Raw genomic sequence first — 24948 nt, forward strand, 5'->3', positions numbered from 1 at the left:
AGGCGAATGAGAAACCCAGTTTCACCCTCGTCTACAAAATACATCGCTGCGTTTAAAAGCTCTTTTTCGGCCCGGTTGACGGTTCGGCTCGCTAATACTGCGACCCTAAAACCGAAACTGGGTTAAGAGTGTCGGGGGGAGCTGCTGTTACAACACAGACATCCGCAGCTCCCCGAATTCACATGGACCGGCCAGCCTAGCCATGTGCCTCTGTGTTTACGCTCCCCGTGCGTGCGCGCTGATTGGCTGAGCGGCGCCGTGACGCGGCTGTTGCATAATTTGGCCCCGAGAGGTGGTGCGGCGGTGAGCCGCGGATACACGTGAGGCGAGTACGGGCTGCTCGCGCTCTGACCTACTTTCCGCGCGCCGAGGGGGCGTGTTTAGGAAAGAAAAGCCTTCGGTGAACGCGAGACAGTCTACCGAGCATCGGGCCCCGTGCATCGACTTAGTTTATGTATTTATGCAAAATTATGCGTAGAAACGTCATTTCAAACCCGGCCCCTTTTTCCCAGACCGTGGAAATTTCTAGAAACCATGACTGTGTGTTCATATATATATATATGTGTATGTGTATATGTGTATATATATATATATATATATATGCCTGAAGTTTTTTTTAAAAAGACTTACACTCTTAAAAATGGTTCTGCACGGGTTCTTTAGTAAAGGCAATGGTTCTATTTAGAACCCATGAGTTCTAGATAGGACCGTTTGCATGCTTAACTCGTTCTCTCCATGGTGAAATAGTTCTTCAGATGGATAGAGAATGTGCTGTATATAGTTTCCTATAGAACCATTTTGAAAAAGCATCAAAAAAGGTTCTGCTATTATTACAAGCTTGACATTATAACAGTAGCAAAACCTTTTTTTGGTGCTATATAGAACCACGCAATATATCCATAAGTCTTAAGACCCATTTCACCATGCAAAGAACCATTTAAGCCTGCAAATGGTTGTATATAGAAGCAGAACCATTGGCTTTACCGAAGGAACCTTAAAGAACCATCTTTTTTCAGTATGTGCTGAAATACAGGTTGGATTATGTAAAAGATTACACTGATATGCATGGAGTATTTTAAATGTTAAAGCATATCCAGCACATAAATATGTTTTTTTTATGCAGTGATTTGACAGTACAGTATTGAAGTGTAGCTTGAGAATCTTATGCATGTAATACTAATGGTTATCACATCATTAGTGTTAATGATGGAAGTGTTTCGTCACCGTCTGAAGAAAAACATCACTAGAAAAGCAGCTTTACAGGAGACGTTCTTAGCTTTTAATGCAAGTTAACGTAGAGAGGTTTTAAACCAGGAGCATTTCTGTTGGTCCATTCATCGTGAAAGGACAGCCACTGCGTTCAAATGACGTAGGAAAAATAAAAATCGACGAAAGTGGAGAAACATGTTTGGGTTTTTTTTTGTGATGATGTGTACAGTGTGTGTGTGTGTGTGTGTGTGTGTGTGTGTGTGTGTGTGTGTGTGTGTGTGTGTGTGTTCAGGCGAACCTGTTGAACTCTGTTGATCTGTCTTTTCTGTCTTGCTGATCTGACATACATATTTTTCCAGGAATTTCCCTATTAAAGTTCTCACCACGTTAAAATAAAAGTACTTTTTCCCCCTCCTGTGCTTTGTTTGAGTCAAGTTACTGGTAGTGAGGGCAGCCTACACCCTTCTGAAACGGGCATTATGTAATGCTGTTACCTAACCATTGAGAGTGGAGGCAGAAATCAGGTCAAGCTCAGAGGAAAATAAAAGCTCCCTGCCGTCTGACTGGTCCTGTTTTTTTTCCTGGGAGGAGGGCGCTGTGACTTAAAAAATGGCACACAGGGGAGGGGCTTAAACCATGGCAAAAGGGATTTATTTATTTATTTATTTATGTATTTATTGATTGCAGAATAGGCATTTTCATGCATTTGTTGATCACTGTAAAGCCCTGCATTAGGATCAGTTTAATTATTTTATTTGAAATTCATTTTAAAAATAGCCCTGCAGCAGTGCAGTTCAGGTTCTGATGAGGATTAAAGGGACGTGCATGTACTGATTTATCGTTCTCTTCTGTTAAAGTATATCCAGTGCCTTGAAACTAAACACTATCATAGTCTAAACTACGTATTTATTGTTTTTTTGTGTCTTTACTATACAGTACAAGTTGTAGGTTGATCTAACTGCAACCATTATTGCCTTAATTAATGTTAAGAACGGACGTACACTGTGCCCGAACCTGTTGAACATGCATGGCTGACTTTTTAATCATTTATTGATTTATTTATTTATTTATTTTTCTGAACTGAATTCCTTCCGCCGCACGTTGTTGCTCATGTGTTTCCTCTGTGCGTGTACCTCAGGATTTAAAGGGTCATGATGTGCAAAAATAAGCCTGTCTGTGTTCTGAAGAGCTCCTTTCCCCACTGACCCAGCTGTTCCCCCTGTGCTCCACTAGGGGGGGTAATAGCCTACATCAGCTCGTCGAGCTCAGCCTCCAGCCCAGAGTCGTGCCACAGCGACTGCTCCAACAGCAGCTACCAGTCGTCCTCCCCGCCCCGCGCCAGCTCCCCCGGCCGCCGCGAGGGTCAGCAGGGGGACGCCCCCGCCCACGCCCGGCCGCAGAGCCACGGCTCGGGGAAGACGCGCTCGCCCTCGGCCAACAAGAGTGGCATCACGAGTAAGTTTCAGGGGAACGTTTGGGTGTTTGGCTTGATGGGGGTTCTCAGCCACACCCCAGCACACATTCTGAAGGGCATGGGCGACATGCTGTCTGTGTATGACGTTTAGACAATATTTTTAGTTCTATATTTCATAGATAATAAGTTATATCCATAGAATAATGCCAGTAAAATAGCAGTATGCCTGTTATTGGAAGAGTTGTTGGTTATTAATTTTATTATTATTTTGTGCATTTAATTCATGATATCCAGGACAGTTAACTGCACTGTGTGGAAAAAAAAGATTAATTTTTAATTAATTGTATATTAATTAAAAAATTAATATACATGCAGATTAAATAGATGAATGAATAAAATATAAATTAAAGGGCCTTTAATATGGAAAAACCCAGACAGTCCATATATCAAACCTGCTCAACACTAGACTTCATAATTACCTGATTGTGGTTAACCAGCACACAGTGAACAACCCCCAGTGCAGTGTTTCTCAACTTTATAAAATCTTTCTACTTTATAAAAGTCTAAAACAGATCTATAGTAGAACAAGTGATTATAGTAACAAGCCGTCCACAGTTCTGCACCAAATACGCAGCTTAAGAGCACTTAGGTTAAGATATTTTACATTCTGTACCTTTAGGATAGGTTTTTAAAACAAGCTGAGCCTAAATTTCTCCTAATTTTAATTTTAAAGAGTTTTTCTCCATTTAGTACAGAGACCTGCTGGTGACGTCCCATTTAAACAAAAATAATACATGACCACACCTTATTAATGTGTGGAAACGAGATCCTAATGCGTGGCCACAACTTAGTAAGGCATGAGAATGAGATAATTAAGTTGTGGCCACAACTTAGTAAGGCATGAGAATAAGAATAAAGTCGTGGCCATGAATTTGTAAAGCATGGGAACAAGATAATTAAGTTGTGGCCATGACTTAGGCATGAGAATGAGATAATTAAGTCATGGCCATGATTTAGTAAGGCATGAGAACAAGATAACTAAGTTGTGACCACGACTTAGTAAGGTTTGAGAATGAGATAATTAAGCCATGGCCATGACTTACTAAGGCATGGGAACAACATAATTAAGTTTGTGGCCACGACCTAGTAGGGCTTGAGAATGAGATAATTAAATCATGGCCACGACTTAGTAAGGCATGGCAATAAGATAATTAAGTTGCGGCGACAACTTAATAAGGCCTGAGAATGAGATAATTTAATCATGGCCTTAGTAAGTCATGGGAATGAGATAATTAAGTTGTGGCCACGACTTAGTAAGGCATGAGAATGAGATAATTAAGTTGTGGCCACGACTTAGTAAGGCGTGTGAACAAGGTCATGTCGTGGCCATGCATTAGGATCTCATTCCCATGCCGTAGTAAGTCGTAATCACAACTTAATTATCTTGTTCCCATGCCTTACTAAGTCGTGGCCACGCATTATTTTTATTTATACAGGACGTCACCAGCGGGGCTCCGTAGCTTCTCAGTCTTCTTATGTCGTTCTCGACTTTCTCTCTTCACTTTCAATCGCACATTAAAATTACTTATTTATAATTGATTAATTATTGTAATAAATGAATGATTGATTTATTGATTGATTGATTGATTGATTGATCCAGTCATGTTTCAGTTGCACATTAATCCTGTTTTTTTAAACCAGTCCAAAATTAGCGGGAATAATTGTGGGAGTGAGGCATTGTTGTATTTTTTATATATTTGTATTTCATGCTTGAAAAATGATTTTAATTTAATTTAAAAATGCCTTTATTTTCTCCCCTTCATCTTTGAAATGCTTTGAATCGTGCAGAGTGTGGGACAAACCTTCATTTTGCAGGGCAAGTGAGGACACTGGCCACCTGGTACAGGTGTGGTGGGAGCTAAGATAGACCAAACACATGGACGCTGAGGGCTGTGTGGAGAAGCACTGTCCTGATGATTGTACACTGAATTAATGTAGAACTTAAGTCAGAAGAGCAGATACAGATACAAATTCACAGTTTGGGAGTCGTACGTGTTACGCTTACATAAGTACGTGATTCTAGGGCACTTCATCTTCGAATGAGATCAATAAAAGTTTCGCTGTGACTGGTTCCCACTGTAGTCACCACTTTGTTAAACGACTTGGTGGATGTAGTAGATCTTTGATTACTCACTGTCACAAGCTCTGTTCAAACAGAACCTTTGCCCTGACCTCAATATGGATTATAAATCTGCACAATTAAATATAGATATCATGTCATTTCGCAACCAGAAAGTACACGTTGTACTAAGAAATCATTTTATAAGTGTAGTGCAGCATCGGGCAGGTCTTGCCTGTTTGGTGCGGAGCCAGGGTTTCTGTGCCGGACGCAGGTGGCACTAAAACTATCCAAATATTGACTATCACAGTGAATGTAAAATAATAAAAAAGATATCAGCTTCCTTGCCCTCCTGACCTATTTTATTCTCTTTTTCTTTTTTATGCAGAGATCAGTGGCCTGGTGCTGCTGTGTAAAGTATGTGGAGATGTGGCTTCAGGATTCCATTATGGTGTCCACGCCTGCGAAGGCTGCAAGGTGAGAAAATACATACGATGCTTCAGAATCAGAGTCAGGATTTAGGCTCAGTCCCATTTCTTATTTTTACCCCTACCCCTTGTTTTTGAGTGTCACCTTGCCCCTTTGAACTGAGTTACAAGGGGTAGTGGTTGAAATCTTCCCTCTGAAATGGGACCCTCAAATAAAAAGAGCATCACTTCATTAACAGCTACAAGCGCTGCTCTGTAGGCGACCCTGCCAGTCTGCAGTGACAGCAGAGGAGGGTAAAGTTCAGCTCCTCACTGCTGGGCTTTAGTTACATTTAGGACGCAATATGCCTTCAAAAATGGGCAATTATCTATTATAAAACCGGTCCTAAAGTCTGATTGACTGTGCCGCCTTTGAAGCTGTTGTAAAATCCACGATATACCCACACCTGTGACCGCCTTACAGCGACTGATTTGTGTATCACTGCACCACAGCACGGAAAACCCTTCCGCTGTTAATGAACAGTCTTTGACTCTGATGCTGCTCGCATGGACTACTGGGTATATTAATGAAGTAAGAACCCGTTTTTTGTTTTGGCAACTTGTGTTCTTAACTAGAACCAGGCTGGTCAGCTTACTAACAGGCTAAAAGATAGCAAACATGCTAAACAACTCCATCATTAATATCACAGGCTTGAATTAAAGTACTTACAGTATGATTAACTAAAACTGCAGTATAAAAGCCTAAAAAATGTCACCTGAATGTCTCACACACTTCAAATGATCTTGTTTCAGTCAGAAGTCGCGTCAAACCCAGGCTGAATCCCAAACGGCTCCGTACTCCCTAAATAGTGTTCTAGCTATGAAAGTTTAGAAGTTGTAGCCTCTACAGCCGAACAGGGCATCATTTATCGAGTGTGGATGTGTCTGAGTCCCAAATGACTGTTTCTTAGCTGTATTTTGCTCTGTTGGGCTGCAGGATTCAGTATTTAAAGTCCTACGTAGTGCACTATGTAGGGAGCAGGGAGCTGTTTGAGATCCAGTCCCAGCGTGAGAAGAGGAGCCGCTGGTTTGGTGCTAAATAAGACTCGTGGTGGTAATTTGGTGACCAAAAAGTACTTATAAAGCGAAGGTTTTTGCAATAAATAGTGCTGTGTTAGATGTCCATTGTTATATGACAAAAAGTTAAAAATTCATGAAATTACCGCAGTGTACAGCGACGGGCGACTGAGCGTTCTCCTCATGCAGTGGTTGCTTGACAACGATACCGTACTCTTAAAGAACTACATTTCTTGGCTGAGCACTTGTTAAACAAATATAAAATGTGCCGTGACTTTTGCACATTTTATTTTTTTCTGATATGTTAAATAAACAGTGATTTTGCATTATAATGTGGAGATGTGTGTCTCTGTAGAGGATGTGTTCATTTATTTACACTTAGAAAATCAACTCGACATAAAATTTGACTTGGGGTGTCCAAATGTAAATGTGCTCTGTTCTGATTGGCTGTGCTTCATTAAAAAACAGCAGTCCAAGCTGAAGCACTCCTTAACTTCAGTTTGATTGGGCAGGGCTGAACTTCTGTGGGCTGAATAGGTGGGTATATTGAAATACTTGTTTTTTGTGACGTCAAAAGGAGATTAATTACATTTAATGTATCTAATTGCATCATTTACAACAGATTAAATTACATTTATTACATTTGCAACAACTATTTTAAGATATGGACCCTTTAAAGTAGCTGAATTCACTAACTAGAAGGGCGACCTGACACGTCTGGACAATCTTAGTGCTCTTGGTTTTGGTCAGAAGTGTTTTTTCCTACTTTTTTATTCTTAAAAAAGCTCAGTGGGGCAGAAGTTTCATAAACACCTTCAAGAGACATTAAATAACATTGACGTTTTCCTCAAAAAAAGCTCCCAGCAGGGGCAGCGTGTCTCTAAATAGAGTAAGGAGATCTCAACACGCGTTTGAGCTGTTCTCTCGTTCACGGCTGGGTCGATGTGACTTGGTGTTTTTAGCCTGTTCAGATTAGGTGAGCCTGCTTCTGGCGCCGCCTCCTGCTCTAATAAAGCCCAAACAGGACGTGCTGATTCGCCTCGAAGTGCTTTGACCCTGTTTTATGCCATCAGAGACAAAATGGAGTTCTGAGCACCTGTTCTTCTCGCTGACCCCTCAGCCCTCCACCTGTTATTGTCAGTCTGCTCAGTCACCCTAATGATGGTCCTGTCGTTCCGGTTCCCGCTGACACTTTCATTTTCTCTCTGTTCTGCTCTGCTTTCTTTTCAGGGCTTCTTCCGGAGGAGCATCCAGCAGAACATCCAGTACAAGAAGTGCCTTAAGAACGAGAACTGCCCCATCATGCGCATCAACAGGAACCGGTGCCAGCAGTGCCGCTTTAAGAAGTGTCTGCTGGTCGGCATGTCTAGAGATGGTGAGGCTTCGCTGGGTTTATTTTTGTTTTTTTGTTGTTTTTACGCTTTTCTTTTAGGCTGGAACCACACTACACATTTTTTTGCCCGATTTTAAGCCCAGTTTTCCCCTTGCAACACATTTTCACAATCCGAAGCGATTTTCCAGGTCGAAGGAAGCCCGATCAGAAGTGGCTGACGGCGCGGTAGTCAATCTGGTAGTGTGAGCGAAGAAACGAGTGAATATTTAAACACTCAGCCCATGATAGACAGATATAAAAATGTGCAGTTAAGGCTGAACTGATTATCATCAATATTGACAATTCATTGACAAATATTTCTGTTATTAATATTTAGTTCATATTTTCAAAGTGACGTCCAACCTACAGTGAGCTAACGACTCAACCTAAAGGGGGCAGCAGTTCACTTACAGTGTCGCACCTCTGTGAGAAGACAGGGAAGGAAAAAGTACAGTTATGATTAAAAGTTACAGAAGGAGAAAAGTCTGATTTGTCTGAATGGGTGATTTGTCTGAATGAGCTAACGTTCTACTTAGAAACATCCCTAAAACTCATCATGTTACATCATAGTCAATCGAATATTCTAATCAGCATCAGTTTCTGGTAATTAGAAGTATTTTGCAGCTACTTCAAAACACTGTTGAATATTCAGCAGCTTGTCCTGCTTAATTAGCATAAATACAGCTGTAAACTGTAAACATAATTCCACCTGAAAACAAAATGCAATCTGCTCGTCCAGGAAAGCTTCATGTGGAGCTCGTCCAGTAAACCAGCACATTAAAATGTTAAACCGGTTAGCCTGAAGAGCTGCAAGATTGATCTGTATATTTATTACATCATCACATATTTTTAGCTATCGCTTATTGATCACAGTAGCTCAGAATTATGAACTTGATGAAAGTGTTACTCAGACTGATGGAGAACGTGCTGTAGATGGTTCTATATAGAACCATTTTGAAAAGCGTGCTATATAACAACCAAAAGGATTCCTTCTATTGTTACAATGTCAGGCTTGTAACAGTAGAAGAACCATTTTGGGTGCTACATGGAACCTTTTTGAAAAAGGTTCCATATAGAAGAATTTGTAGCCTGTCAATGACAATTTCCATCAATCTGAAGAACCCTTTAGCCATGCAAAGAACGCTTTAATCATGCAAAGGGTTTTTTGAGTGTTCATGGTTCTATATAGAACTGTTTTCGGTAACACTTTCTATGAATGTCACCTTTGTAAGCATCTATAAACACATTCATAACATGTTATAATGCATACATAAGGCATTATAAACTTGGCTATAAATATTTATAAAAATGCATTACATGTTATAGCCATGTTTATTATGCATTATGAATTGTTAACATAATGTAACATAAGTACTGATCATAACAAATTATAATAGCTCATAAGTTGTATTTGTCTGCTCTAAGTAAAGTGAAGCGTACTGTACTAAAGCCTCCTCCAGTGTTCAGAGTGAGGCTTCAAGTTGAAGTATTTACTGAAGGATTTACTGAAACACGAAAACATTCACAGTAAACCACTTTACAGGCTTCAAATGTCAGAGTTTAAACTAGTGCTGCCATCAGTGTTTTACCCAGTGTGGGAAAGGTAATGTTCACCACCGTTAGCTTGGTATTTGTCTTTACTTTACGATCTCCAAGCTGGGACTGACTTCTTTGGCACTGACAGTATAACATGTTATTAACACTATTTATAATGCATTATGTTAACAATTCATAATGTATAATAAACATGGCTATAAAGTGTAATCCAGTGTAATTCATTTTTATAAATGTTTATAATCATGTTTATAATGCCGTATGAAGGCATTATAACATGTTATAAATGTGTTTATAGATGCTTGCAAACGTGACATTCATAGAAAGTGTTACCCCATTTTCTTTACTGAAGAACTCTTGAAGAACCATCATTTTTTAAGAGTGTATTTTATTTTCTTTCATGATTATTCGCTTCTTTTTTATTGTCTGCGCTGCTACTAATGATCTGATTTGAGTAAATTAGTTCCGTGTACAACCAAACAGGCTCTGGATCTCATGCAGGAGGCGAAAAATAGCTTAAAAAGAAAGAGTAGTTGTGGAAATTTGTGAATGTGTGAAAGTTCAGCTGGTCTGGTGGTTTGTTAAAAGAGAAAAAAATCCAGAAAAACACTTAATGCTCCCTTTTCAGTGGCCAGAAATTAAAGTATGGTGGTCAGGCAATGTCGTCCCACCACTCATCTCCTTGTTGAAGTCCCTGCCCCACTTACTGCAGGATAGGCTTGGGTTATGATGCTTAAATAGGTTATGGATGTTTTAAATGAAACTGAATGAAGGCCATAAAACATTTCCTTAATTTACACAATGTTGTAAACATACAGGGTTTTTCTGCGAACTCTCCCGAGGAAGCAGACTTTGTCCTTGATTACAGTTATGTAACATTTATTTTTTTTCTGTCTTCCTGCTTCACCCCAGCTTCTAAACAGTTGGGTTATTCTCATGAACATGACAAATACTGTGATCCAACTTTAAAAAAAAATACTAAAACATAATGTTTTCCTTTTTTTGGATAAATAAACAGTGATGCCTTTTTGAGTGATTATAAATAAACCTGAATGATTTCATTTATTTTAAACAGATTTTTAGTAGCATTTACCGGTTTAGGTGATCAGATTCTCATCACCGCAACAAAACACAGTAAAGTTTGAAGATAAATCTGTGAATAAGATTTTTGACAGCTTTTTATTTCACAGTTAGGCTAAAGATTTTAAAGCTAATTATGGAAGTTTATATATTTTGCGAAATACAGTATTTTGTAATTTTATCTTTTTTTAAATTAATTTAGAAACAAGAAAAATGTTAGAGAGATTTCACAATTAAAAGCAATACAAGCAAGTCTCTCTTGTTGTAATGAGAAATAAGGTAGATTTACATTTGATCTACTAAACTGAATGAATATTGATTACCTCTGTGATGCTTTTGACACTCAAATATTTATGGACATGGTTTGAGCTGGTTTCATGAGGTTTTGTGAGAATGACCCAGTTGAAATATATGTGATACACTCTGTGGTAGACTTGAAGGTGGGCAATATTACAATATTTTATAATTAATAAATTTTGTTAATGTTCTGAACAGTATGTTTTTCTGACCATAGCGTGGATATCTGTACTGAAACACTTATTTTAATAAAAAGAGAGCATAAATAGGCCTGTTCAGTGCAGAAAGAGTTACTAATGGCAGTTTTTAAATGTTGCACTGTGCCAGTGTGTCAGTAAATCATGATATGCATCATTTATTGTGAAAATATCTGGATATTTTTGCCATATGGCCCACCCCTATGTGGACTCTTTTGTATTGAAAAGGGAGAGTAAGTTTGAGTTTGACTGTTTGCCCCCACCCCCCACCCCCCCCAACAGCTGTGCGTTTTGGCCGAATCCCCAAGAGGGAGAAGCAGCGCATGCTGCTGGAGATGCAGAGTGCCATGAACAACATGATGAACACCAGCCAGCTCCACAGCCATCTGCACGGCAACCAGCCGCTGATGCTTAGCAACAAGACCCCGTCCTCTCTGCCCAAGCCTGCCTCCGAGGACCCGGGCCCTTCCCCCGCCTCCTCCCCCCGAAGCAGCCAGTCCGAGTCCAGCACTGACCCGGAGCCCCTGGTTGCCATGGACACCAGCCCGAGCTCTGACTCCTCCAGCGCCACAGACAGCGGCGAGGAAGAGGTCGTCGGCACGGTGACCAGGGCCCACCAGGAGACCTTCATGTATAACCAGGAGCAGGGCGAGGCCCCCCGCTCCCCCACCGTCGCCGAGCGCATCAGCAACGACAGCCGCCGCATGGAGGAGACGCAGGAGGCCTGGAACCACTGCAACAACGTCGCCACGGTAACGGGCCAGCTCCCACCTTCGGACTTCGCTCCTCAGGGTGCCGAAGAATCCCAGCGAGAGGACCGTTCTCGCAGTCACTGCCCTGTTAGAGTGGTCAACAGCGCCCCCGGTGGTGGCCACTGCCCGGTCAGACTGCCCAGCAGTGACCACTGCTCTGCCTCTGTGATTGGCCACTCAATGCAGGGGGGGTGCAATGCCAATGAAACACTAGCCAATGGCAGCTATAGTGGTCCAGCGTGGAGTGGAGGCAATAGGATGCACCTGGTGAGTGACGTGTTTTAACAGTCAGACTAGGAAAAAAACATACAAATACAGCTGTATGCAAAAGTTTGAACACCCCTGGTTAAGTCTTGTTGAAGTGAAAATAAGCTAACACACTTAAATATGACTATTCTGCTAATTTTAGTGCACGATTTATACCTATTTGCTGAAAAATTAAACAAAAAATGTCCCGTAACTTTTGCACAAGCCACATTTTATGTTTTCTTCTTAACCCCTAGAACCCGAAGCCCACGTTTTGCCTGCAGAGCTGGGGAAGGGGGGAAAAAATGCGACAAAAGGCGTCAAAATGCAGTGTTTCATACCACTGCACTGAGTTTCCCTCTTTCCCTCAAAATCTCACAAATAGGCCCTGAAACACATTTTAACAGACAAATATCAATAATTATGATCAATAGTATTATACAATTTAATAATATTTAGCTCTGTCTTAAGTTTACATTGATTTTGAGTATTAAAAATATCTGAAATTAAATATGCAGCTCAATTTATAATTAAAAGTAAAGGCTGCCTTGCTGTATATCAGAGTTTTAGCACTCAGCACGAATCCAAGAGGACAGAAAATCAATAAAAACTTGGCCGCTTTATGCTAATTGTTTATTTTCACTCAATAATAACCAATAGAATCAACCACCGTCAAAATTATTGCACTTTCAGCTTACAGACACTCCAGACAAAAGGTGTCTGAGGTGCAACTTGTTTTCAAGATGTCAATAAGCAAAAATTTACTAAATTTTGCAGCCTCTAGATAATTCTTTGATCAAAAACGAGCCAAATTTATAAAGATATAAAATTTCTGTTAGCATTTACATGTCAAATAATGACATGTCTGAGTAGCCCAGGGTCCCCTGTGACTGTTTCATGTAAATACTTTAGAATTGCAATTGTAATTGACCCAAAATACCAGAAAATCCCCCCAAAATTCCCCCAAAAGGGATCCTAAGGGTTAAGGGTTGTAAGGGTTAATTCCAATATGTTAAATCAGCAGTTAACCCATAATTGTGCCTTTAAATGTGCAGATGTCTGTTTTCTGTAGAGGATGTCTTACTAACTTATTTTCACTTAGAAAATCAGCAAAAACTTATTTGACCAGCGGCGTCCAAACCTTTTCATACTCTACATACAGCTTAGCGTCTGAAACGTAAAATCCTTCTCGATGTGAATACTAGAGCGCTGAGTCCTGATGTTCAAAACACCCGTTGCTCCCTTTTCTCAGGTGTGTCCCATGAACACTTCACCCTATGTGGACCCTCGTAAGTCAGGCCACACTATCTGGGAGGAGTTCTCCATGAGCTTCACTCCGGCCGTCAGGGAGGTGGTGGAGTTTGCCAAGCGCATTCCGGGCTTCAGGGAGCTCTCCCAGCACGACCAGGTCAGCCTGCTGAAGGCTGGAACGTTTGAGGTATGGACCTTCAACCACTTTCTGTAAACGTCCAATCAAGTCTGTTCATAAACACAGTGTGGAGGACCTCTGCAGCGCAGAGTGCAGTGTTTATCCTGACACGCATGGCAGACTGTAATTAGCTCTGGAGATCTTTGATCAAGGAAACAAAGAACAAAGAATATCTTATATAAGATAGAAAGAGAAACCACAGTCATGCTGTAGTGAGTGTTTCTCTGAGCAGAAATCCACTTCAGTTAAATTTTTCGCAAATGTATGCTGCTTCTTAAAGGGTCAGTATTATGGAAAACTGAAAAAAAAGTAAATATAAATAACTTGTATAATATACACCGATCAGGCATAGCATTATGACCACCTCTTTGTTTTTCCGCTCATTGTCCATTTTATCAGCTCCACTTACTATATAGGGTCACTTTGTAGTTCTACAGTTACAGACTGTAGTCCATCTGTTTCTCTGATACTTTGTTAGCCCCCTTTTACCCTGTTCTTCAGTGGTCAGGACCCCCATGGACCCTCACAGAGCAGGTACTGTTTGGGTGATGGATCATTCTCAGCATTGCAGTAACAGTGACGTGGTGGTGGTGTGTTAGTGTGTGCTGTGCTGGTCTGAGTGGATCAGACACAGCAGTGCTGCTGGAGTTTTTAAACACCTCAGTGTCACTGCTGGACTGAGAATAGTCCACCAACTAAACATATCCAGCCAACAGTGTCCTGTGGGCAGCGTCCTGTGACCACTGATGAAGGACTAGAGGATGACCAACACAAACTGTGCAGCAGCAGATGAGCTATCGTCTCTGACTTTACATCTACAAGGTGGACTGACAAGGTAGGAGTGTCTAATAGAGTGGACAGTGAGTGGACACAGTGTTTAAAAACTCCAGCAGCACTGCTGTGTCTGATCCACTCGTACCAGCACAACACACACTAACACACCACCACCACGTCAGTGTTACTGCAGTGCTGAGAATGACCCACCACACAAATAGTACCTGCTCTGTGAGGGTCCATGGGGGTCCTGACCACTGAAGAACAGGGTAAAAGGGGGCTAACAAAGTATGCAGAGAAACAGATGGACTACAGTCTGTAGTGGAGCTGTTAAAATGGACAATGAGTGTAGAAACAAGGAGGTGGTCATAATGTTATGCCTGATTGGTGTATGTAGTATAAACATTGCTAAACTTTCAAAACATACTGCTCACTCATTAGTCTATATATCATCACTGTCGGAACCAAAGCTCATATATCCAAAATGGTAATTTTACAGGAGAAGGAAAAAACATACTTTACTTTTAATGTAAGTTAATGGAACCAGACATTTATCCAAGTAATTCTGGGCCATTTCTTTTGGTTCATTCACCATGAAATTTATCCACAATGTAAAGGGCAACAGTTGTTTTCAAATTATGTCAGAAACACACACACAAGGTTTTATTCTGACAGGAGCGATATGGAAACTAAGCTGCAAAACCAGCCTGTTTCTGTGATATCACAATAACCAACACATCAAATTAAATCACGTTTTTTGTCACATCAGCATGTACACTGGTGTGCAGGTGAGTAAAAATCTTAAAATAAAAATATACAAAATATACAAAATATAAACACATTAATATACACTAGTATGTTTTTATAGTAAGTTATGAAATAAAAAGCTATGATGTGTACAAATGTACACATTTCGGTATATGCAGTCTGGTGAGTCTGAGGTATATAAGAAGAGATGCAGGATATATATTTACATATATCCACATCTTCAGCCTAAATCAGTTTAGCTCCGCCCATTCACACTGAAGTTAAACAGAGTGTTTAGGACCTGAGTGCTTTTTGAATGAATGCCCAGCCAATCAGAACCCATTTACGAATATCAGGGTTAAAGGCAGACAGACAAAAACAGCCTGTTTAATTCTAATGGATAAAGAGAGATTGTGGAAAATAGTTGTGTAAAAATGAATTATAACTGTTTTTGGTATGTAAAACAACACAAACATCATAAGTGGGGAACATGCAAGAAAAAATTGGATATAGGCATTTTAACATAACAGACTGTTTTTGGTGCTTAAAACCAGAGAACTTGTAGAGAGGAGAATCACCACTCTGTAATGTCTCCTGGGTTTATCAGACGCTAGGGGGCGCTCCTGAATGAGTCCAAAATGAATGGGTTAAGATGGAGCGTTTGAGCAAAATCATAGTTTATAAAGGCTTAAACATTTTTAATATAAAAGGATAAAATCATTTCCTGAACACTGAACAGCATAAAACATTTTAACACCACTGTTACATTTTTAAGAGCTTTTAAACTCGAGTTGTAGGAGTTTAAACCGGCGCCTCATGTACGTTCATCATGTCTGTGAGCACGAATAGCCAGTGAGCTGCTCTGCTCACCAACCAATCAGCACTCAGTAGCAGTAATGTTAGCGTCCTGCTGCCCGAAGCCCGTTTGCTGTAGAATAAAGGAAACATACAGAGTTTACTTTTTTAGTGAAATATGTCCGTCTACTGCCTAAAATTAAAGGAAAGTTCTGGTAAAGTGATTAGAAACTAACTTTATGATTTAGCTGTTGAGCTCCATTCACCCCCATTCTTTGAGGACTTGATTGCAGGCGCCCTCTGCTGTTTTGCAGGTCATGTTTATATAATGGGGGAAATAGGAAGTGGCCAGGCTCCTCATAAACCAGCTCTGCTTAAAACCACACTTAACACTTTAATTGGACCTCAGGGGAAGTAGATGTAAGATAAATGTAGGATACAGGTCAGTGTTTTCAGCAACACGGCCAATTTTGTTTCCAGATGAAGGTATAAAATCTTTTAAAATGCTTGTCCAGTGCAACTTCACACGCTTCAAAACATTATGTTAGATTATGTTGGAGAGCTGTACAATATCAACAATAACAAGTAGATAATTGCAGTATATTATTTATCATAATATGATATATAATATTATTTTTTGATATTTACTTTGTTCCCAAAATACTGAGAAAGTGAAATACTGAGTGAAACATCTTAAAAATGACTTTAGATGTTTATTTAATAACAGCTAAATGTATATTAAATAAGTTTTTGTGTAAAAGCTTCAAACTTTTAATATGAGAAGTGATTCCAGTGCATGATGTACTACGTATGATGCTCTGTGTTTCTGGACCAGGTGCTGGTGGTGCGCTTTGCATCCTTGTTCGACATGAAGGACCGCACGGTGACCTTTCTGAGCGGGCAGAAGTACAGTGTGGATGTGCTTCGCTCTATGGGTGCTGGTGATCTGCTCAACTCCATGTTCGACTTCAGCGAGAAGCTGAGTGCGCTGCACCTCAGCGAGGAGGAGATGAGCCTCTTCACCGCCGTCGTGCTCGTGTCTGCAGGTGTGCTTCACCTCTTCGCTGCTTGATTGGGGCTGAAATTGTGAAATTAATTTTTCTCTTTACTATTTTTAGTTTTTTAATGCAGCACGTAAGGGTTGTTAAAGTTTCACGGCCTTTTCGTGACGTCACTACAGCCAACATATTTACACCTGTCTATTCAGACCACAGCAGTTTAGCCCCGCCCATTCATGCTGAAGTTATAAGCACAGCCAATCAGAGCTTATTTGCATATCAGTCTTAAAGGCACAGTAGCAAAAACAGCCTGTTTAACTCTACAGGTTGGAAAGTTATCATGTAAATATTAATTTTGGTGCCTAAAACTGTAAAAATGTCATAAGTGGACGTTAGGGTGAAAAAACAAAATGCAAGAAAAATGTAGGGTATATAGTCTAGTCCGCCTACAGCAGTTTAGCCCCGCCCATTCACGCTGAAGTTAGAAGCACAGCCAGATCAGAGCTCATTAACATATCAGTCTTAAAGGCACAGTAGCAAAAACAGCTTTTTTTAATTCTAGAGGTTGGAAATTTGCAAATTTATTGATTAATTTTGGTGCCTAAAACTATAAAAATGTCGTAAGTGGACCTCAGGGGAAAACCCAAAATGCAAGAAAAATGTAGGATATGGGCTCTTTAATATCCGTAGATAGCATGTCGCTACAAAACCTTTTATCTCCATTTTTCAGATTTTGATGTATTTTGAAAATGCCTGTTGTTCTTTACATTGGATGTAAATTTCATGATAAATGGACCAAAAGAAACATCCCAAAACTTGGAAAAAAAATTGACTTACATTAAAACTAAAGTAGGTTTTTTCCTTTTCCTATAAAATTACAGTTTTGGAGATACGAGGTTTTGTTCTGACAGCGGCGATGTGCCAGTCTTTTTAGTCAACATCCATTTTCCAGTTAATAAGATCATGCATAGCCTTGAAAATGTAACCCGAAAATGTTTCCATCTTTCCAGACCGTTCGGGCCTGGAGAACGTGAACTCCGTGGAAGCTCTCCAGGAGACCCTGATCCGCGCGCTGCGCAGCCTCATCACCAAGAACCACCCCAACGAGATCGCCATCTTCACCAAGCTGCTGCTCAAGCTGCCTGACCTGCGCTCCCTCAACAACATGCATTCGGAGCAGCTCCTGGCCTTCAAGGTCCACCCGTGAGCTCTCGGAAACCTCCTCCTTCTCCTCCTCCTCCTCCCCCTACATTAACTGTGGACCATGCTCCCCTCTCGCCTCCAGAAGCTCCAGGCCCCGCCCTTTAGCACCACAACAAAGCCGGGGGCTCAACCAAAGCCCCATGAGGACTGAGGGGCCGATACAGAGGCAGGGGGGAGCAGCACCTTGAGTCGTCGTACTGTAAGCTGGAAAGGACTTGTGTGTTGTGATAATGTGCGCAGACTGAAACTGGGGCTTCGAACTGACGAGCAGTCGTCAGGTTTAGGTCAGGGGGCTGCGCTCTTTTTCCTCTTTTGGAGGCACCTACCTAGAGTCATACTGTTTAACTGTTTGTGCAATATGTGACCAATGTTGATTGTTCTTTTTTTTTTTTTTCTTTTGGTCTTTTTATGGTTTCAGAGTCTGTGGACGTAGGCACCAGGCGACAGCGTGCGCTGCCTGACAGAAACCTTTACATTTTTTTTTTATTTAGAGGAGGGCGGCGGCAGGATATCTCCATCCCTCCTCACTTAAGCTAAATAAAGGTAAAGGAAAGCTAGCAAGAGGAGCTTGGTTTGAACTCCTCTCTAATATAAAAAACAACTAAGTACCAGAGGAATGTGGAAGAAGCTGCTAATCAAAGCTTTCCAGCGTGACGGTGCTGCGCCCCTCTCTTCGAGCGCGGAAAGAGACGAGAACATTTTAACGGCTCAGAGTATAAATATATATATATATATATACATGCATATATATATTCAGAATGATTGTTTTCCCTCTTAATAATTTTAGCTGAGAAAAGGAGGACACTCTTAATTTTTAGTTTAGTATAATGGTGCAGCTGTGTCTTTGTTTTGTGAGTAGTAGGGCTGTATTTGGTAGTAACGGTCTGGCAGTGCTTCTACTGATTTAGAGATGAACTTGAGTAGGAGCTTTGCATGCACTGCCCACCATTTACTGACAAGACCCATTTAAAACATTTCTGGAAAAAAAAAAATACGGAAAAAAGTATGATTTCAAAATGATACCCGACGGTATCGGCTTGTAAGAGCGGTACTTATCGATGCTGATAATACTAGATTCTTGTCTCTTTTGGTGTGGGGTTGATTATCTACAGAAAAGGGGGGCAGCAGTCCTCTCCGGACGGCGTGATTTCATAGTGATTTCAGTCCGTCACGCTCACTGCATGTCCGGACCTACTTCAGTTTTGCTGTTTTGTTTTTCTTTTTTCTTCTTCTTCTTCTTCTTCTGGTCAAGTCTGTTCAATGAGAGTCCTTGTAGAGTTGTTTTTTTTCTTTTCTTTTGATCAGCAGCGCAATCAGTAAAGTGTGTTACACACGAGCATATCACAAGGCAGACAGAGAGGGAGCTCCGAGCCACCGCAGACTGACAGGAGCGTGCTGTATTAGGGCTGGCCCGTATGGCATTTCACAGGCTTTGAATACTTGTTGGTATTTCCGAATACTCGTTCTTGAAATCCCCCCTAAACTACAGTATTTACTTTTTATAATTAACCACAATTGAAAGTATGTTGATTACTGTAGTTCAGAGTGTACCCAGTAGGGGGCGCATTAATAGTGTTTACCAGTGTGGTGAAAACAGTTGACGCAAGTTGCAGGGTCAGCTTCTCACGACTGTAAATGAAAACGAAATATGCTGACGTCGTACCGACATTTGCTGCATGTTATTGTACTTTAATGCCGAATTCACACTAGAGTCACATTTAAGTGTCGCGCCCAGCCCATTCCGATTTAGCTGTGGTCATGTAAACACTTCAGGTGGGAATATCAGCTTTTATTTTATAACAAAACAGGTTTGTAACACAGTTAACACTTGAATATATACAGCGCAAACAGCAGATCTGTTTTTTTCCAATGAAATCACAAGTTTTAGGCCAAAAAAGCCTCACTGACTGTAGTCTTCACATCGTTAGTACAGCGCAGGAGCTGCTTGGCAGCTACTGGGCCAGCAAGTCACATTTTAGTATATTTTTTTTACGCACAAACATAAAAAACAGGCTCTGCATGTAAGAAAGTTACTTCATGTAGAGTAGAAAACTCATGCAGTATTATTCCTGTTAGCGCTAGCATTAGCTCATTCACTGATTTAACCTGCGTTGGTGTAGCGCCCAGCCTACTCCCACTTAGCTCTGCCACATAAACATTTCAGGTGGGAATAGCAGCTTTTATTTTATAATAAAACAGGTTTGTAACAAGGTTAACACTCGACAGATCTGTTTTTCTGTGATGAAATCACACGTTTTAGGCCGAAAAGCCTCACTGTAACAGGAGTCTTCACGCCGTTAGTACAGCACAGGAGCTGCTTGTCGACTATTAGGCCAGCAAGTCATCACATTTTTAGTCAATTATTATTTTTAATATAGTTAAGGGCGCTACAGAAAGTGGGAGAATGTGATTTGACTGGATCTCTATGGAGTTTACGCTTCCATTTTTTACGCACAAACATAAAACACAGCATGTAGGAAAGTTATTTTATGAAGAGGATGACACTCATGCAGTATTATTCCTGTTAGCGCTAGCATTAGCTCATTAGCTCATTTACTGGCTGAACGACTTCCCCTAAGACTAGAGCAGTTTGCGTTCTCAGTGGCTGCTGTTCAGAATGTAAAGTAGCTAAAGAAATAAACCGAGTGCTCTATTTTGGCTCAGTGTCAGAGCCAAGTTCTTTATAGGATGATATCACTAGATATTTGCAGTTTGCATCACCTCACGAAATGGCTGTGGGCGAGGCTGGACTGGAAGATTGGCGATGAAAAAATAGATGCAGTTAGCAAGCTAGCTAATTTGCTAACTGACTTGTGTGCAGCTGCATATAGCCAACAAGCTAAATTTTGAGTGAAGTTACGCTGGCGAATGCATGACTGAGTCTTAATTGTCAAATTTTGACAGCGTCAACTATTTTCATTACACCAAATGGGTAAAGAGACTCAGATGAAGATCGCTATATTTTCCTATTTGAGATCATTACATGGTACACCAGCCCCTTATCACAGTATTTTCTCATAGTGCTCTAATGTGTGATCCCTGAGGCATCTTTACTCTGTTAGCTTCAATGGCTGTGCAGAAAGGGGCAGCTGATTGCACTCTACTGATTTTCCATATATTTACAAGCACTAAATCTTACGGCTGTTGCGAAGGAAATAGGTTTGAGCTACAGTTTGCGGCTTGAAAGTTTTCACGAAGGCTGAATAGAGAAATACCGACATAACAAATGAATGCTGTTAGAATTACTTGGGCCAGCCCTATGCAATACGCCAGACTTTTTTTTTTTTCTTTCAAAATTTGCTTTCTTTTTACTTTTGAACAGCAGAAATCTGTGTGGGATCCTCGAAAGACTGTAATTTGACTACTAGTTTGACTGACCTGTCTCGTAGTGATTGTAGTATTAATCCAGAATGGATTGTAATTACAGTGAGGAGGACGAAGGTGGTATGAATTGTAGTATTTTGAGATATCAGTGTTGATTTCGATCTAAAATCTCACAGATTTCCTCCCCGACAGTCCCTCGGCTCCCTCTCTCTCTCAGTATCCACCCTGAGTTTCTGTCAGCGTGAGCACTGTATTGCCAAAACTCTGGTCTTTATTGGTTTTCCTTTGTGAAAGCATTGCAAAATACTTAGATTTCTATGTGTATCATATATATATATAAAGGATATAAATATATATATAAATAATATACATATTACATATAAAATAAAAAACCTAAATGAAGAACTCTTCTTTCTGAGGTGTTCTCTCCATCACTTAATCAACAAACACATCATAAATTATGTCCGACACACATGAAAAACACAGTTCTGGTCAAGGTGCTGCCTTTCTTTGCCTTACGGCAGCTGAGCAGATGATCCTGGGTGCTAAACTTGATTCAGAGCATCTCTCTATTCACTCCACTCCACTTTTCTGAGATCTAGTTTTGGGCAGAAGACAAATAAAGGATGCAAAGCGGGAGTTCTCGGCCTTGTCCCCGTCGTGCCTCGTCCAGGCTGGTGGCAGATGGCAGCCCGGAGGCCTGTGAATGAGTCAGGCTCTCAGAACAGCAGGGGTGTCCCCATTTCCACTGGTCCAGTTTGCCTTTTTCTATTAATGGGCCCATATCACACTTCTTCCTTGCATTTTATTTGTTTCCCGTAAAGGTCTGCGTGTGATCTTGGTGGGATTTTATGCACCACATCATGTTCATTTTCTCTATAAATTAGAATAAACTGGCTGTTCTTGTTACTGTGCCTTCAAAACTGATACGCTTGCAAACGTTTGAACACCTCCAGTCAAAAGTTAACACATCCTCTAGAGAAAACTACTTAAATATGACATTTTTTCCTGCGTATTTTAGTGTGCAGTTTCTGATTATTTGTGACTTTCACATATTGGAAAAAAATATTGGTGCCATAACTTTGTGTAAAATTTTTTCTCCCAATATGGTAAATTCAGAAAACAGACAGTGACTACGCTTTAAAATGTGTTAACTTTTCACTCACGATGTCTTGACCGGGGGCGCCAAAACTTTTGCACATGACCGTAAACGACCTCTGCTCTGATTGGCTGCCCTGCGTTCAAAAAGCAGTCCAGGCTGAAACGCTGCTCCTAACTCTTGAGTGCGAATGGGCTGAGCTTAACTGCTGTAGTACTGCTGAATACATGTAGATGAGTTGATTTTTATGACATCACAAAAACGATGATTTCAAAACGCCCTGTTTTTTGCAGTGTAGTTTCCATATATGGACAGGAAAGTATGTTTTAACAATGTTTACGTACTAAATCAAACTTTTCCACGTCAGAAAAGTGACACTGGCCCTTTAAAACTGGTCCGGGTTTGGACGATCTGGATCGCCAGTATAGTTGCAGCTCTGCGTTCTTCATAGGACGTGTTGCCTTTTACATTCAATCTGTAGTATTTCACTCAAACAGGCTTTTCAGCAGTGGACAGTAATGCAGTACATATACTTCATTACTGTACTTAAGTACTTTCAGACCTATTTCCATTGTTTTTACTTTCACTCCACTACTTTTTAGTTCACTACTTTCTCCAAGAACTAGGTTTTCCATAATGTATGAACCATGTAAGTTGAACCAATCATAGCGCATTTTCACTAAATCCCTCCTCTAATTATCCTATCATAGCTTAGCTACTGTAACTAAGCCTGGGCAGCTACGCACTGCAACTAATGAAATCTTAGCAAGTGAAGACATAATAAGTGGTAGTCAATATATCTAATATTTCTTATTATGAGGTTGTTGTAAGAATATTATTAAACTTAATGTATTTAAAAGTACTTAGTATTTAACTTTATTTTTTTACTTGATGCAAGTCGTTTTATCTTATGAGTTTTATTCCATTAATCTGCCAATGAAATTTTATCTTATGAACACTCATGAGATAAAATGACAGTCATAAAGTAAAAAAAAAATATTATTTTGATTGATTATTGTTTCTCAAAATGTAAAATCACAAATCAGTCAATAAAATAATTTGAAACAAGTAAAATATTTCAAAAGGTATTTAAAAATGTTTAAATAGTCTTACAATATTCTTACAACAATCTCATAATGAGATTTCAGATATATTGACTACATTTAAGATGTTTTTACTTGCTAAGATGTTGTTTTTTTTGGTGTGATGAGCTTCAGAATGAAAGAAAATGCTGTAGTGTTTTGCGAGGTATTTTTAATTTCCAAGAGTTTGAACGGGGGTCATCAAATGTGTTCACAGTGGTGGTGATAGGAACCAGACGTCCACCTCTAAAAGCTCCCTCACAGAAAGTTACTACATGGAATGGTTATGAATTCACTGCCTGATGTCTGAGACACTGTTTAATGAGATTTTTGAGAAGGTTTTGGCCTAAAATGTATATATATTTTAAGTCTATTCAAGGTGGAGGGATGCATGCAGGGTGTTATGATGCAAAATAGTCCCCAAAGAAAACATTTTTATTGGATTTTCTACAATTTTCCATCATCAACATTCCATATAAAAGCTCAGAAGACTCGTGTAGGTTCACTGGTGGTTTTGGATGGTAAATAAAATGTCTATATCTGTGTTGTAGTCATGGCGATCCCTGGTTCCTATCACCACCACTGTAAAGACATCTGAACCATTTCACACCAAACCACTCTGAATCACTCTGTTTACATCTCACACACTTATGCAGACAGTCGAAAACATAAGTGGAATTAACTTTTAGGTGCATTTAAAAGCAAATACACCAATTGTGTGCACCTGTTTTCAGTCCTGAGCTACAGTCTTCCTGTGTGTGGTCAGACATGAGGTCTAACGAATGGTACTGAAAGTTTCTCTCAGCAGTAAGTAATAATGTTTACGCTTCCCATGTTTGCACAGTCGGTATTATCCTGTTGAAAGTGTTCTGTATAGGAAAAACTGTTGAAAACACTTTATGTACATACAGTGATACTTTATATCCTCAGTGCATTAAAAACAATGTAAATATCTACTTAATTTTTTTTTGAGAATGAACGGTACTATTTATCTGAGTGCAAGGTTTAAATATTTATCGGGAGTGACTCAATATCCACACAATTATACACATTCGTCTTAATCATATGTAATTTTCTCATACACGTCCATATTGGAGACGACGGTACTGCAGTCTGTGGAGTCTATGTAGGTTCCACTCAGTTGAGACTGTATCTGTTCCCCGAATCAAACTAAATTGCAGAAAACCTCAAAAAGTTTTTTTCTACCAATCTAATCAATATCAGACTAGGCCAGTGGTCAACAAAAATCTAACCACCTTGGGAGCCACAACACTTAATGTCCATTTTACCATCTTGGCTGTAAATATGACTCAGTATGTGTTCTGATGTTCTAGTATAGGATAAAAAAATATAGTATAAATGAAAACACAGACTTACTTTGCTCTGCTTTAAGGTTTAGCTCAGCTACAGCCGCTTTTCTCGCATCTCCGGCAGGAAACTTTTCTGCAAAATTGGAAGTTTCTTGTGAAATGTCTCTCAATGTTTGATTTTTACGAGGCTGAAGTCGCTTCTCATTCACTAGATTCTTGTTTGAATCTTCCCGTTCCACCTTAAATGGTGGCTGAGGAGAATGTAACTGCTGCACGATTAAAGGTGGAATTCGAACAAGAAGCTGCTGAACAAGAAACTGACTTTAGCCTCGCAACTTTTTAGTGTTTGAGTTTTTCGTTGCAGATTAAACGTATCAGGAAACCAGCTGGAGTGATTATAAACGCAAATAAGTCCATTCATCTCCAAATGATCAATGTTCGTCTTAAATCTCTCTCTTTGCCG

General features: G+C 40.1%; 1 protein-coding gene across 1 annotated transcript in view; it reads left to right on the top strand.

The window, feature by feature from the left end:
- nr1d2b (nuclear receptor subfamily 1, group D, member 2b) overlaps positions 1 to 21903 on the top strand; it is a 22581-nt gene extending 678 nt beyond the window's left edge. Inside the window, exons 2-8 of the mRNA XM_036567667.1 lie at positions 2443 to 2664; positions 5131 to 5219; positions 7457 to 7601; positions 11009 to 11745; positions 12977 to 13162; positions 16305 to 16515; positions 17478 to 21903. Of these exons, the coding sequence (XP_036423560.1) occupies positions 2443 to 2664; positions 5131 to 5219; positions 7457 to 7601; positions 11009 to 11745; positions 12977 to 13162; positions 16305 to 16515; positions 17478 to 17674 (1787 nt within the window). The 3' untranslated portion in view covers positions 17675 to 21903. The remainder of the gene's footprint in view (positions 1 to 2442; positions 2665 to 5130; positions 5220 to 7456; positions 7602 to 11008; positions 11746 to 12976; positions 13163 to 16304; positions 16516 to 17477) is intronic.
- Positions 21904 to 24948: the final 3045 nt, after the last annotated feature.

Source organism: Colossoma macropomum, unplaced genomic scaffold (genome assembly GCF_904425465.1).
Source record: "Colossoma macropomum unplaced genomic scaffold, Colossoma_macropomum, whole genome shotgun sequence".
Taxonomy (NCBI): domain Eukaryota; kingdom Metazoa; phylum Chordata; class Actinopteri; order Characiformes; family Serrasalmidae; genus Colossoma; species Colossoma macropomum.